The sequence below is a fragment of the Myotis nattereri genome, assembly GCF_964212035.1.
Source record: "Myotis nattereri genome assembly, chromosome: 4".
Taxonomy (NCBI): Eukaryota; Metazoa; Chordata; class Mammalia; order Chiroptera; family Vespertilionidae; genus Myotis; species Myotis nattereri.
In genome coordinates, this window is record NC_138079.1 from 81,829,118 (window position 1) to 81,844,547 (window position 15,430).

Here is a 15,430-nt window from a genome sequence, read left to right on the forward strand (position 1 = left end):
AATTTTATGGTTGGGGGTCACCACAACATGAGGAGCTGTATTAAAGGGTCGCGGCATCAGGAAGGTTGAGAACCACTGCTCTAGAGGAAACCCTCAGGCCTGAGAGCCCAGGCCCCATCCTGCATGCACGGGCCTGGGGGGATGGGGAATGGGTCCTCTGAATAGTCCCACCTCCCCTGAGAAAGTCACCTGGAGTCGCCACACCTCCCCTACCAGCTAAATGGCCCTGTCCCTCTCTAGGAGAATAATAAAGTCATGATGAAGTCAGTATCGGACTCTGAGCTCCCAGGAAGTTCCCATCCCCAGGGGAACTGTGGTCCCCGTCTACCTACCCCCAGCTAGGTGTCCCTGAGTACCCAAGCCTCGGCCAGGAGCCTCTCCTGGTTTCCCTGGCTCCCACACCTGGCTTTTGGAGTTTTAATTGCTGGTCACAATCATTCCTTCTCTTTTCATGGACACAGGGCTGGAGAGCAGGGCTGTGCCCTGTGATGGACCCCACTGTACCCACAGGGCCCAGCATGGGGCTGAGGACACTGCAGGGCCTTGGCACATATGAGGAATGTGTGAGCCAGCAAATAGCGCCAACTCTAGGCCTACACACACACCAGGGTCTGAGGCGGTGGCGGGCAGTTGCTTTGAACTTTATTTGAGAAAAACAGAACATAAACGTATCAAAAGAGCAGACAGGCTGGCAGGTGGGGATGGTCGGTGACGGCTAATGCGGGTTTGAAGCAGGGCAAAGGCCTTCACTGGGCTCCAGATTGCTCGGGCTTCCCAGCTTCTGGGCCCCCAAGCTGGGCACGAGCCTCGAAGGTGACAGGGATGGTGATCTCGGATGACTGGCTGGCTGGCTTGGGCATCGGGGCCTCCACGGTGAGCGTGCCCTCAGGGGACAGGGAAGACGACACCAGGGTGGGGTCCACACCAGGGGGAAGCCTGGACGCGCAGAAAAGGAGGACGAGAGTCACACACACAGCTGAGTCGCGTATCCTCCCGCCCCCCACCACCGAGTGCCCAGACTCACGTGTATTTCCGAGTGAAGCAGCGGGAAATGTAGCCGTGCTCATCCTGTCGCTCTTCGTGCTTGCCTGGGGAAGGGAAGGAGGTCAGAGGGTGAGCGAGGGGCCGCCTCTCGGCGAGCTACATCCAAACACGCCCCACCTAGTGGCCGGGACTCATGGCCGACCCAAACTGGTGGAGAGTTTTGGGCCACCCCCTCCCGGACTGTCCCAGGCCCGCATCGACTTCGGCCAAGTTCCATTTGCCTGGCGCACACGCCCCCTCCACGGGCCGGGAAAGAGGCAGGGACAGCGCCGGGGAGCCTGGACGCTGGGGGTGGACGGAGGGGGCGTAAAATCTCCGCTGGAAGAGGTCACCTCTTCCCCTAAGAGAGCGGTTTTGGGGGCCAGAAGTTCCGTTGGGAGCTATCCTCACCCCCCATTCCGGAGAAGAGGGCACCGGGGGTGTCCTCGGGGCCAGGCGGCTACGTTTTCCCGGCCCGGGCTCCCCGCCCGCCCCGCTAGCTTCACCCGCGCTGGCCGGGCTGGGGCGGGGTGCTCACCGCTGATCTCCACCACGCCCTCCTTGGTCTTGACCGTCAGCTCCTCGGGGGCGAAGTGGTTGACGTCCAGGGACACGCGCCAGCGGTCGGGCGTGTGCTGGATCTCGGAGACGCCGCTGCTGAGCTGTCGGCTGAGCGCGCGGCTGTAGGCGGGCGCGGCCACCGCCGGGGCGCCCTCGACCGCGGCCGCGGGGAGCGGGCGCACGTAGCCCGGCCAGCCGCTGCGGCCGAAGCACTGCGACCACTCCTCGGGCAGCCGCGGCATGCCGAAGGCCTGCTCGAAGAGGCGGTGCTGCACCGGGTACCAGTCGCGGAAAGGGTCCCAGCTGGGGCTCCGCAGGAGCGAGAAGGGCACGCGGCGCTCGGTCATGCTGGCTCGGTTCTGGGTATGCTGGCTCGGTTCTGGGTTCTGCGCGTCTCGCTGAGGCTCGGAGAACTGCCCGGCGCTGGAGCCGGCAGCGCTTTTAAAGGGCTTCAGCCGGGTATTTTTAGCAGGAGGTGCTTCAGGTCTCTATTAATGGCAATGACTAGTTAGGGGCAGCCCCTCCCGCTGCATACCGGGGCAGGGGCGGGGCGAGGAAGGTTCTGCCCACATCTGGAACCTTCTCTGGTTCAAAAAAACAAATGACGGGAGTGCTGATGCTGATGCAGTGCCCACTGCCGGACACTCGCAGGCCTGGGCGCTAACGCCCTGGGCCACTGCCTGTGGACGGTCCCATCCTTTTGTCCAGGTGGACAAAGATGAGAGGAGTTGAGCTACTCGTCCCAGGCCACACAGCTAGGAAGTGGCGGAGCCAAAATGTGAACCACAGTTATCTGTGACAGAATGTTTTAAGAAGCAGTCTGGCCGAAACCGGTTTGGCCCAGTGGATAGAGCGTCGGCCTGCGGACTGAAAGGTCCCAGGTTCGATTCCGGTCAAGGGCATGTACCTGGGTTGCGGGCATATCCCCAGTGGGAGATGTGCAGGAGGCAGCTGATCGATGTTTCTAACTCTCTAGCTCTCTCCCTTCCTCTCTGTAAAAAAATCAATAAAATATATTTAAAAAAAAAAAAAAGCAGTCTGGTGTGGTTTTTAGGAGTGTGGGCTATGGAACCAGACTGCCTGCGTTCAAATCCTGGCTTTGCCATTAATGGAAGAACTTGTGCAAGTTAGACTCCTTGGGCCTCAGTTTCCCCATCTGGAAAATGGAGATGATGATGATGATGATGATGCTCACATCATTGGATTGATGTGAGGATTCAATGACTTCACGCAAGCAAGACTTTTCGCCCAGGGCCTGGTACATGAGAATTAATTACTGTTATTGTCTACCTGGAATTGAAGAGAGGGGGGAGGGAGGAGAGGGCATAGGTAACCTACCCTTGTTGCAGAGGCAGTGGCATGTATGGGTCTGACCATTTCCCCCTGCCCCCAGCAGTGGGGCTGGCCCAGATGAGAAACCCCAGGTCCAGTGCTGAGGGTGGGGGGTCAGGAGGAAGGTTATTGTCAATCTCTACATTATATCTATGCTGTGAGCAGCCCTGAAAGGAGTTACACAATGCCAGCTTCTTTCCACAATGCCAAGTTCATTAGGGGAGACCTTCCAATAAGCCAATAGACTCCCACGCAGGCTATACAAAGAGAGGGGGAGGTTACATGAGCACAGCAAAGTTTCCGTCACGGGGGGAGCCTGCAGGTGGAGAGGCAGGCCTCAGTCTCTAGCCAGGTGGCTACCGTGGTGGCATGCGTCTGGTGGAGGAGAAGTCTGGCAGGGATCCAAGCATGACCTGTGGTATAGCCAAGCCTGAGGTGTAGGAGCTCTGACTTCTTACGGTCACCAGGGGTGGAGGTCTCACTCATAGCGGTGTCCAAAAGGAATCCTTTTGTGTGTCCAGACTTGTGGTTTTGGGCCTTCTGGGCCCCTCCTAAGGGCGTTCCCATTACACCCCATTACCTCAGTCTTGACATACCTCAGTCTTAGCTGACAGTGACTCCATATTGGATTGTCAAAGGCGCCCAGAAATTCTACTCTGCTCTTGCTCTGTAAAATCTATTTTTCCTGGAGGACAGGGAACCTGAAATGCAGCAACCTTGAGTCTAGTCTGGGCTTTGCCATTGGCTTACTGTGTGGTTTTAGAGAAGGCCCTTCTTTCCCTGGGCCTCAGTTTCCCGTTTTGCAAATTATAATCACAAAGCCCCTTTTGTTTTTGATTCCCACAGTACAAAGGGGGAGGGGACTCCAGATGGTACAGTTTGCTCAATCTTGCTCATAACTTGAGGCCTGTACCTTGACCCCACCTCCTACCTGACCACCTATGGGATGCAATCCCCAATATTTCACCTCTGGGAGAGAGTGGTGCCCCTGCGCTCCTGCCGTAATCCTAACATTCCCTCTCTCCTGCCTTCAGAGGCGTTTCCGTGCCCAGCCTTCCTTCTGGAGACTCTGTCCTATTATCTTCTTAGATGAGGAGACTGAGGTTGAGAGTGACTGTCCCACAGTCTCTAGGACCCTTAGCAGAGTAAGCCTCTTGCCTCTACTGCTCAGGGCTCTTACCCTCAAGGGCTCTTACCTTGGAGTTTCCCTACCTCCTCTCTTTCTGAGACCCTCCCTGCTAACAAGAATAGGAGGGCTGTTCTTCCCAGGACGCTGAGGGGCTGGAAGCCAGACTCCAGGCCACGTACCTTGATAAACAAGGAGTAACAAGCCTCACGCCATCTCTAAGTCTCCGTTTCCTCTTCAAGAGAGAGAGCTCCTGGACGCCTTTCCTTCTTACCCCTCTGCTCTCCATCAGGAAAGAGCTGGGACTGGGCCATACAAATCTGAGGTCACCTCCGGAAAGACCTCTGAGCCCCTGGGGTTCTATTGAGCCAAGGGTGGGAGGCAGACAGGACCCCTGCCCTCTGCCCCATCGCCCTTGCTGGATCCTGTCATGAGCCCAGTGAATCTCAGTTGGGAACTACTGGCCGCACCCCACAAGGGTCTCAGCTTCAAGAAGCCCCAGGCTTTCACTCCTTGGCACTCCCAGCCCCATAAAGTCAGGATGAAGTCAGGAGCCAGGGAGGGCCCTCATCTGCCCCTGCCTGCCCACCTTGGCCCAGACTGGAGCCCGGGTGCCCCACCCTTGAGGGAGCTGTCAGGTGTAGTCATGGGTGCTTTCAAGCGTGGTCCTGCCAGGCCCAGCCACGCTCTGGGTGGGGGCACTTTGTAGACACAAGCTCCCTTCATAGCTCCCTTCATCTTGTCTGAAACCAGGCAGGGAGGATCTGTCCTGCTGCCCCAGCTAGGGGAAGCTGTACAACCTGAAGCGCAACAACACAGCGCTCTGCCCACGGCAGGTGGGCGGCAGAACGGAGAACTCAACATTCATCTGCAATGAGCCAGTTCTTGAGGGACTTGGGTCACCCTGCCAGTCACAAGGGAGGGGACATGGGTAGCTCTGGGGCGTTCCCATTACACCCCATTACCCGTGGTAAGAGGGGGTGGGTTGTGGGAAAAACTGGGTTTTGGGGTCAAACAAAGCTGGGCTTGACTCTGGGTGCTGCTGTTCACTGGCCTGGTGACCTCTCTGAGCCCACATGTCCCCATCTGCAAAATGTGGCTAGCGATCCACCCACCTTGCAGGATTGTGGTGAATCTCAGATGCAAGAATGCATGTGAAATGCCTGGTGCTCACCGTGTTAACCCTTAAGGAAAGAGGGCCTTTAATTTTGGACACTGAGGCTTAGACTAATGAGAGTTACCCAGTTGCATGAGCATTAGAGCATGTCCACGTATCTTATCAGAGCCCCATTACTGAGATGAGGAGACTGAGGGTCAGAACTTCCCAAGGTCACAAAGCTGGAAGGGGGTATGAGAGCCTGGAACTCAGGCCTCCTGATCCTCTGTCCTGCAGGAGAGAGACTGCCAGGCAGCCCAGGGAGTGCGGTGGGATTCTGGGAACAGGGTGCTGTTTTCAACAAGGGTTGCCTATCAGGACAGAGACGGTTGGGCCAGACTCTCTGGGGTGCCTCCATCCCTGACCAAGATGCTCTTCCTCCAAAAGCCTGCACCCTAAACCCAGCCACAGGACCTGGCAAGAGGAACAAGGGCTGAATGTCAGCTTCCACTTGCCCACCTGCCCAAATGGTCTTTGACAATCATCTGCTCTAGCACTGAACTGCCAGGGGTAGTTTTTCTGGGATTAAAAGGACAGTTAAGTCCACCCCCTAGGGATTTCCCAGAAGCCATTGGGAGGGAGAAGCGAAGGAAGATGGGCACAGTAGGGTCTGGGGTTACTTAATTGGAGGGGGCCCTCCTCTCATCCGTGGCCCCAAAGTCTGGGATATTCTGCAGCAGCCCCGAGACCTGCCTCCCATCCTGGCACTGTGCCTGAGGCCGTCGGCACAATAGCCACACCCTTGGCTGGTATTTGCCAACTGTGGCTGAGCCAGCTCCTCTTTCCCTGACACAACCTCAGAGAAAGTTCGAGAGTCTTCAGGCAGCTGAGAGAGCTCCCTGGAGAGGCCCGACAGCTGACAGATTTCGCTTGTTGCTGAGCCTGCTGGGAATTGAAAATGTGAGCGGCAGTAATCAGAGCACATGGGGGGTTGGGGGAGCACCAGGTCTTTCTGGAAGTGTCTCTAGACACTGACCCTCCGGCCTGCCCACCCACTAGGCCTCGGCTTCTGGCTGACCTTGGGATCACATCACCCCCATCACCACTGCAGGGGTGGTAAGGAGGGGCCAGGTGGAAGGGGACCCATCTTCTGGCCCCAGCTGCCCTGCTGTCCAGCAGAAATAATCTGTGTAGCTTGGGAGTCTGGGGACCCGCTCTGGGACCTCAGCCAGCGGCCGGCTCCCATGACTCATTTTCTTCATCTGTGCAATGAGACCATTGGACGGGATGTTCTCTAGGGCTCCTTCCAGCACCATGAATCAACAGTTTCTCCTCCACTTCCCCCTCCCCCGGGTTCCCTACACTGCTGCTCTGCCATCTAAGGCTTCCAGAGGGGCTGTGTATGTGTGAGTGCAGGGCGGGGTGAGGGAGGATGTGGAGATGGGGCATCCGTGGAGGTGGGAGTCCCTACAGCTGAAGCACCCCCATGGCTCAGGTGTCCCGAGAGACTTTCTCAGGCAGAGGGGGACCTGGAGAAGGAAGGGAAGGCGTCGTCTGGTGATTGGACTGGTTTGTTGAATATGCCTTCAGCTGAGAGACTGGTAAGAGGCCAGGGGGCTTCCAAGAGCATTTAAGAGAGGCAGGGGATTGGGGGGGGGGGGGCATGCCAGCTGGGACACCCAAACTGGGCATGTGCACTTGTGACTTGCTACCCTGAGTCTGGGGCTGCAGGAAGCCAATAGGAAAACAGGACATACAAAAGCCCTGCCCAGCTGCCGGGTTGCTGAGTGTGTTGGGAGGGGGGAAATGGGGGCAGGGGAAAGAGGGGGGGACAGGGGGAGGGTATCCCTGCGGCTCCCATCTGTGGAGAGAGAACCTACAGCATCCCAAAGGCTCACATCCTGGGAAGGTTCCCCCACCCCCATCCCACTTCCCCTTCCTTGTTACCAATGCAGAATTGGGGTTTCCTGTTTTCCTGCCTGCCTTCCTGGTAGTATTTTTCTCTTTTCCCAAGGTATGGAGCAGAGGCTGACCCTCCGATGTGGGAGGAAAAGGGGTTTGGTGCCCTGGTGCCCTCCGCGTCTTTTCCCAGGGAACGGCCTTTCTCAAACAGCCAGTGAGGGCGCGGAGGACGTGAGCTTCGGGCTTCGGGGTGACGGGGACCCTCCCCCAGGCCTCTCCTGTTTTGTGCCCCTCCCGGCGGATCCCAGCTGGCAGTTTTTCCTCTCTGTCGCCCTCTAGTGTCTTCCTGCGGCCACCACACCTTGCCTTTGGGCCTCTGCCTGCCCCCAGGGTTTCTGGAACTGCTCACTGCATGGCCCCCTTGTTCACTCATTTACTCATTCCACAAACATTTCAAGGGCAACCACTTTACAAGGCTGTGGAGGGGAGCAGAGACCAATAAAGCGAGGGCTGGGCTCCAGAAGCTCACAGATTTATGGGGAGAGCAACTTGCCAACGAACAACTGGAACAAGAGTGTAAGGCCCTAAAGTCAGGAGCAAATCCAGCACGGGAGGAACTCAGAGAGGCAGGAGTGGGGACCACAGCTGGGGACCAGAGCCTCTTCAGAATAGGAGGCAGCTGAGCTGAGCTGAGCCTGAACCTGTGGAGGTGAAGGGGCATTTTTGGGGGGCCCAGGGAGGAGGGTCAGCTGACCTGGAGTAAAGGGCAGCGGTGGGAGAGGAGGTTGGGGGGCTTGCAGGAGGAAAGGATTGCTGTTCCAGGTGGAGCCATTCCATAGCCTTTCAAGTCCTATGAGCTGGTGAACTTGGTCACAGGAGGGATGCAGGGTCCACATGGCAGGAAGCTCAGTTTCATTAATTCAATACTGTGTCCTCAGAGCCAGGGACTGTGTGGCACACAGTAGGTTTCCCATAAGTATGTGTGGAATAAGTGAATGAAAGGTTAGATTTGCATTTTAGATAGAGCAGGAGGGATGGGAGAGGGCAAGAGATGGGTATGGGAGGGGTGCTAGTGAGAAGCCCGGGACTGTTGGGCCAGGAATGGAGATGGGGGGCAGAAAGGGAAGAAGTGGTACCATCTGGGGAAAGTGGTACCATCTGCAGGGAACCAATAGGAAAACAGGACCTAGAAAGCCCGGGCCAGCTGCAGGAAAACAGGACTAGCTGTGGGGTGCAGGGAGGAAGGCCTCAGACTGAGCAACGAGGAAATGGAATCGGGGAGTGGGAGCAGGAATGGGCTCAGTGTGAGACAGGCTACATTTCCATGACCACCTTTGTGTTTTATGCTCCCCTGCCCAGGAGGTGACATCTCCCTGTGGCCCCTAAAGTGTGCCTGAGGGTTTAAGAGACAGGTGCTCCCTCGAATAGCTTTCTCAGATCAGAAACAGTCACTTACTCAGGCCCCTTCTAGGAGGAAGGACCAGGACTGGAGAGGCGGTCATGTGCTGGCACAGCCAATGGCTTCAGGAGCAGGACCCCCTGCTCTGGGGACCAGACTAGGCCAAGGCCATCTGTCTCACGGCTCACACAGGTCGGGGCTGTGGACATGCCGTATGCCTCCTCGGAAGAGGTGGGCCAGGAGGCCCTAAAGCAGCGGTTCTCAACCTGTGGGTCGCGACCCCTTTGGCGGTCGAACGACCCTTTCACAGGGGTCGCCTAAGACCATCCTGCATATCAGATATTTACATGACAATTCATAACAGTAGCAACATTACATTTATGACGTAGCAACGAAAATAATTTTATGGTTGGGTCACAACATGAGGAACTGTATTTAAAGGGCCAGAAGGCTGAGAACCGCCGCCCTAAAGGCTTAGTGTTTGTGTGATCCAAAGTTGCATGCTGAATTGTGGGCATGTGCACACCTTCTGAGAAAAGGCTTCCCGGCCTTCATCAGGCTCCCAAAGAAGAGTAGATTCAAAACCAGGTTAAAACCCACCGCTCTGAGAGAAAAGAAGGAAGAGGGGGGGAGGAGAAGGAAAAGAAGGGGAGGAGGAGGAGATTGTGTGAATTTGTTTGGATCTCTATAAAAGAAATACAATGTAACTGTTAAAAGAAAAAAAACAACTCATTACTCTAAACTCTCTTTACAGGCCCCACCCTAGGGTGCTTGGATTCACAGCCACATGTTACTCCGAACTGTGTTCTAGCCATTCTGGAACATTCCATATACAGGGAAGGTCCTGTGTATTGGCCAGTCTCCTCCCTCTGCCCCACCCCCACCCCCACCCCCTGCTGAAGGCTAGATGGGGGTTCAGGACATGGGAGTGATCATCTTGGGTCCCCATTTTCCTCCTCACTAAGCTGCAGACTCAAGCACCTGGGCAGGGGGGTCGATGTGCTGGGCGAAGGTTCCTTGGTGCCAGTTCTTCTCTTTGGGTCCCAAGGAGTCTGAACCCCTCTCATTTCTCAGTGGGAAGGACCCCAGAACCCCATGCCCTCCTCACACTCTCCAGGTACCCAAATCCACAGAAGTCTGGTCTCACCACCTGCCCTTTGGGCACTGAGTGTTTTATTAGAGTCCCAAGTTTCATCCGCACCGCGGAAAAAAAAAAAGGAAGTGGGAAATAGAGAGAGGGGAACCCGGACCAAACCCTAGACCCCTCCCCCCAGTGGAGCCCAGGGCATCTGCCCTATTGGGCCAAGGAAGACTTCATTAGATCCCTGAGGGCCCCAGGAGGAGGGGGCTGGGAGCAGCAGAAGAGGGCTGGGGGCCACTGCTTCCTGTCAATGCCCCAGGCCAAGGCCCTCAGTATAGATCCTACCCTTCCTTCCAAGGGCTATAGCACCCTTCTCTGGGAAGCCTTGGCTGGCCACCTCCTCACCAAACCCTGAGGAGGAAGTGCTCCCTTGGGCAGGGCCTGAAGCTACGCTATCCTCTGCCTGTGACTCAGACAAGGGGCACATGAGAACACCAGGGCCTGCTCAGTCATTAGGCTGCATTGCTTCTCCCTTCTTCTCACAGGCTCTTCTTCCATCCACTCCTTCTCTCTTCCACCTCCTGACCTGAGCCCCTTTTCATCTCAGGGTCAGATTCAGTTGTGGTCTGTATGTCCCACCTCTTGGCATGCACAAGGCCTGGCTTGTGTGGCCTGGGACCAGGGAACGAGGTGAGGCCTGAAGGGGAGAGACTGGCCTGGAGAGAAAAGGTGGGACCAAGAGTGAGCTCCCTGGTTCTTCCTGGCACTCTTGGGCCTGGGGAGGGGTTTGGGAGGCTGTGGGGCCAGCCTCCAGCCCTCAGCCAGGGTCCTCCTGCAGCCAGCTCAGGAAGAAGCAGCTCCCCAGCCTGGATGGTGCTACACCAAGGGTTAGGCCATTCTTCTTTCTGTCTAACTCATATCCTGCTTGCTGTCCCACCTCCTTGCCTGCCTAGTGGTAGAGAGGATCCAAGGGCCCTGCTGAGTGGGTAGGGGAGGCTCCCAGGATTGGCACCTTCAGAGATGTCCCTGGGTCCACTGAGCTGAGATCCCCGGCCTGTGAGCTGGCATCAAGCAGGAAGGGGGGCAGGGTGATCCCTGTGTTCGAAAAGGCTCTTTGTTCCCTGGACACGGTGGGAGGGCAGAAGGTGGGGGTAGGGACCCTCTAGAAGCAGCAGAACCCAGCTCCTCCTTGTCTGCAGGGCACCTACCCTCAAGGTCTTCCCTGGCCCTGGGACCTCTTTGTAGCAATAGGGTGTATGCCTCCATGGATCCTGGGGCCTGACCCCTCGCCTCTCTCTGTGCCAGGGGGCACCACTCGGGATCTGTATGGGCTCAGAAGCCTCCACTCTCTGAGCTGCTCCGGCTATGGTAACTGGGACTGGGGGTCCGGGAGGGGCTGCGCGTGTGGCTTCGGGTCCCTCCACTTCGGCTGCTGTAGCTTCCGTGGCTGTGGCCAGGGCTGGGGCTCCGGCTGGGGCTCCTGCTGGAGTAGTCACTGCTCAGGCAGCTGGAGGAGGAGGAGGAGGGGCTGGGCCGGTAGTAGGGGATGGGCCGCTTTCGGGCACTGCCAGGAGGAAAAAACCGATTACAGACCATCCAGGGCCCTCACTTGGGCCTGGAGCCCCTCCCCAGCAGTGGCCAGGGTTCTGCTGCCTCAGGTGCCCCCGCTCCCACCCCAACAGGATTGGACAGTCAGTGGTCACTTGTCAATTTCATGTTGATCATTTTGTTTTTCCTCACTTGTCTGCAGGGAAAGGGAACCCAAATCTAGACCTGAGTAGGTGCTCAATAAATATTTGTTGAATGAATGTGAGTTTTAAATATAGACAATTCACATCAACCAAGCTAAGCGGCGGCTTCTGTGCATGGAAAGGTTTGTGGATATGGCCCAGCTCTGCTCCTCTGGTCCCCACAGAATGCAGGACTTGGGGTTTTCAGGTCACGTGAAGGGAACAGGAAGAGACCCCTGGCCACTGCTCTCCATGCCCACAGCTTGGCCCAGGCCCACTGGCCCCCTCTCCTCACTCAGCTACCTCCCACCAGCCCTGGAGTTAGTTTGAAGCCAGGAGACTGTGACCCAGAGGAAAGAAAAGAGAGTTGTTAAGGGGGCGGCAAAGCCCCATCGCACTGGGTTAATTCTAAGGAAGAAAACAGGTGTACGTTAGTGGGAGGAGGAGGCAGCCTGGGAGAGGGGCTGAGGTGGGTGCCAGGTGGGAGGTGTGGGAGTCTGCCAATCTTAGGACTTCCCTCTTACGTCTGGTGATGTCCCAAACCTGGTGGTCTGGCCTTTAGCTCTGGAGTGAAGGGAGGAGACAATGTGATCATCAAGGCCTAGGAAGGGCCCATTTGAGAATCTGACCACGTGAGATCTGAAAAGATGCTGAGGGAGGCCTGCTATTGCTTGGACATGAGAACAGGGACCCAGGGAGGCCCCCGATCTCCCAAGGCTGCCCAGTAAGGCTGCGGCAGATCTGGGCTCAGAATTTTGCCTGTGGCCTTCTACCCCATGGTAGGGATCTAGGACTTCTGGGTGATTTCTGCAAACACAGACCATCGGCTCACCTGGAGACCCAGGCCCAGACCCTCCAGCCCTGGCAGAGAAACTCTGATCATGGCACAGCCCCACTGGACTGTGTGTTAAGAAGGAGGGTTCCTCCCACAGCTGCCCTAGAAACCAGGCTGCTGGTGCCCCCTCCTCCAAGTTCCCCAGGGGGCTGGAAGGTGAGCGGTGAGGTTAGTGAGAAAAGGAGAGGCAGACAGACAGCTGAACAGAGCCAGATCAGCTCACATGGGCATCTCCCCTGCAGCCTGTGGAGCGGGGGTCCACTTGGCCCCCAGGCTGGCCACAGGCCACTCAGCAGGCTGGACCTTGAGATGAAGGAGAAAAGGAGACATCATTGCCAGGAGATGAATGGAGGGCGGGCGGGTGGGGCTCCCTGCATGTGGAGCAATGATGGACTCTTGGCAATGATGGGCTCCTCCCATCACTGCCAGGAGATGAATGTAGGGAGGGTTGGCTGGAATCTTCAGAACTTAATCTCAGGTGTGTCTCTTTCCACCCAGACCCAAGTGCAGATGCCCCTTCCCTCCATGGGCCTTCAGGCCCCCACCGGGGACCATGCCCTTCGTGAGGCCTTCCTCCCTCTGTCTGAGTCCACCCCCTCCCCAGCGCCACCAGGTCTAGCCGCTCTCCTCTCAGAGCCCTCTCCCCTTTCCTGAACCCCCACTTCTCCTCCAGCCTTCTCCCCTCCCTGCCCTAGGTTCAGTCGGCCCCTCCAGGAGGGCCTTCACCCCCTGGGTCCCTGGATGGTCCCCGGCCCTTTCCTACCTGGTGATGCGCCGCGGCTCCATGAAGCTGGGCGAATCCCGGCGCCGCTTGCGGATGGGCGAATAGCTGCGGGAGCGGCGCCGCGCGCGGGCGGTGTCGGCCTCGCTGTGCCTCGCGCGGCCCTCGCCGTCCTTGTCCCTGCGAGGCCGGGCCCGCGGTGAGCGCCACCGCCGCGCGAGGGCGCCCGGGCCTGCCCTCTCCCCGGCACCCATCCTCCCCCCCGCCCACCGGCACCCATCCTCCCCACCACCACCCCGCGCGCACTCACCGGCCCAGAGGCTTCTTGGGCGACGGCGAGCGGGTGGGGCTGCGGACCCTCCTCTCGGCCGAGCGCGACCGCGATTTGGAGGGCGAGCGGCTGGAGCTCCACGAGCGAGGGTGGGGGCCAGGGCTGCGCGACGAGCTCTTTCCCTCCGGGCCGCCGTGCCGGCCGTGCAAGCCCGGGGACGGGGAGATGCTGGCCGGGCGGGCGCGCGGGGGCCGCTCCTTGGCCCTGCGGGCGGGGCGGGGCGACAGGGAGCTCAGCCGGGGAGCGGTGGGCTCAGCGGAGAGGCAGGGACTCGCGCGTAAGGGGTGACGGGGGAGAGGACGTGTTCGAGATCGGGAGGAGGCGGGTGTGCGTTGGGGATGGCAGGTTCCTGGAGGGGTACGGTCTCCAGAGAAGGGAAGGAGGCAGGGAGACATCGGCGAGAAAAGGGGAGAGTGATCAGGGCAGGGGGAGCCCAATGGAGGGGAGGAGACAGCTCGTGGGGGTGGACAGAAGAGAGAGAGAACAGGGGGGAGATCGGGGAGGACGAGAGGGCTCCCGGGCCGAAGGGGAGCGGTCAGGAAGGGGAGCTCCGTGGGCAGTGAGGGTGGAGGACTCGGCGGAGGTGGGCGTTCCGCGGGGGTCGGGGCAGTGCGCGGAGGGGAGCCTCCACCCCCGGGGACCGGGTCCGCTCACCGTTTACCGTGCGCGCCGGAGCCAGGCTCCGGCCCGGGGTCGGGGGCCCCGCCACCGCCCGAGTCGCTGCTGGACCGGGCCCTGCTGAGCGAGCGCGACGGGACCCGGGGCGGCGCGGGCCGGGCGCGCCGGCGGCCTCTGCGGCGGGGCGCGCCCGCGGGGGACCTGGAGCGCCGCCTTCGCCGCCGCCGCCGCCGCCGCCGCCGCCGCCTGGCCTGGCCGCCGGCCGCGCGGTCTCCTCTGCCCTGCGACGATGGCGCCGAGCGCGGGCTCGTGCTCTCCTTCCCCCGCGCGGGCGACGGGGCTGCGCCGGCCTCCGCCTGGTCGCCGGCCCTGGGCGAGGGCGAGCTGGGCTTCTGACGGGGAGAGAGGCAGAGGGGAACGGGGGTGCGGGTGGGGGGAGACGGAGAGAGTGAGAGAGACAGGAGAGCGGGGACGAGAGACGGAAGCAGGACAGCAAAGATAGGAGGTGAGACCCAGGAGAGAGGCCGAGGCAGGAGACAGGTGAGTGAGGGGAGGAGGCAGGGACAAGATAGAGAAGCAGAGACCGAAGGAGACGAGGAGCCCGAGAAAGACAGAGCGAGGATAGAGCAAGAGAGGAAGGAGAGGCCGAGGTGAGAGAGCGGGTGGGTGGGGCGGGGGGAGAGAAGGAGAGAGGGCTTTCACCTGGCTCAGGCCTGGGGCTGCCAGTCCCGGAGCATCGCACACACGGTTCCCCGCGCCTGCCCTGCCTCTGCCTCTCCTGAGTGTCCACCTTCTGGCCTCAACAGTGCAGCTCATGCAAGGTTCTCAGCATGCAAAACACAAGAGGAACGGAGCGGAGGGGTCGGGGCCGACAGGAAGAGGGCTCCAGGACGGGCACGGGGGCTGGCATCGCTCCCCTCCAGGGACGGACGATCCCGGCAGAGAGAAGAGAGAGGGTGGGCCCCGGGAGGCCCCGCTAGGGCCGGCCCCGCAGCCCAGGCCCCCAGCGTGGGGGTGAGTGAGGGGATGGAGGGGGCACACGGCACACAGATGGGGATGGGGGCGGGGCAGGACAACTGAACTCAAAACTAAACCGAAGAAAGGGAAGAAAAAAAAGAAATAAAAAACAAAATCCACAAATGTCATTAGATACCAAAATCAAAAACAATGTCTGAACTCCTGGGGAACTGACATTTTTCTGTTAACATTTTTCTGTCTTTGTTTTCCGGCCCTGCAGAGACCTGTGGAGCTGTCAGTAGCGCCCTACTGTCTTTCTGTTTCTCTCTTTTCTTTTCTTTTTTTTTTTTAGGTTCTGATTTTTTTAAGTCCCTCTTGGTTAACGTCCACTTACCAATAAAGTGGCACTTCCTCCTTTAGTAGGTAAGATGTGTAAGAGAAGGGAAAAGTGTGGTAGCGTAAGTTCATCATTAGATTCACAAAAATGCAAGAGAGATAGAGAGAGAGAGAGAGGAAAACTCAACCACCCCATTCTAGGCCTAGAGGCCACACTGCCTCTGGAGGAAGGACTGGCAGTGCCTGGCTCCTTGGGCCTGAGCAAGCCCCTCCTGGGTAACCATGACCTTTGGATAGAGATGTCACATGTTTTTCCAAAAATGGAGTTAGGACACAAGGATCTGGATACAGAAAACCAGAAAGGACACCTGGTACCTCCAAA

At 58.7% G+C, this 15,430-nt stretch overlaps 2 protein-coding genes across 3 annotated transcripts in view; both read right to left on the minus strand.

The window, feature by feature from the left end:
* Positions 1 to 625: 625 nt before the first annotated feature.
* HSPB1 (heat shock protein family B (small) member 1) lies at positions 626 to 1,931 on the minus strand (the record flags this gene model as incomplete). Its single annotated transcript, XM_081088681.1, has 3 exons — positions 626 to 936; positions 1,025 to 1,088; positions 1,562 to 1,931. 3 exons carry the CDS (start codon positions 1,929 to 1,931, stop codon positions 747 to 749), a joined length of 624 nt encoding a protein of 207 aa, XP_080944807.1. The 3' UTR covers positions 626 to 746.
* Positions 626 to 15,430, minus strand: part of SRRM3 (serine/arginine repetitive matrix 3) — a 60,543-nt gene continuing 45,738 nt past the window's right edge. Inside the window, exons 12-17 of one of the 2 annotated variants that reach the window (XR_013995835.1) lie at positions 13,792 to 14,147; positions 13,117 to 13,341; positions 12,849 to 12,986; positions 1,562 to 2,072; positions 1,025 to 1,088; positions 626 to 936 (exon numbers count right to left, since the gene is read on the minus strand). Coding sequence is in view for 1 of the 2 variants with exons in the window: in XM_081088680.1 (XP_080944806.1) it covers positions 10,853 to 11,084; positions 12,849 to 12,986; positions 13,117 to 13,341; positions 13,792 to 14,147 (951 nt within the window). In the remaining variant the exon portion in view is untranslated. Of the gene's footprint in view, positions 937 to 1,024; positions 1,089 to 1,561; positions 2,073 to 9,582; positions 11,085 to 12,848; positions 12,987 to 13,116; positions 13,342 to 13,791; positions 14,148 to 15,430 lie in introns of those variants that run through there. The other variant, XM_081088680.1, reaches the window with a different exon arrangement.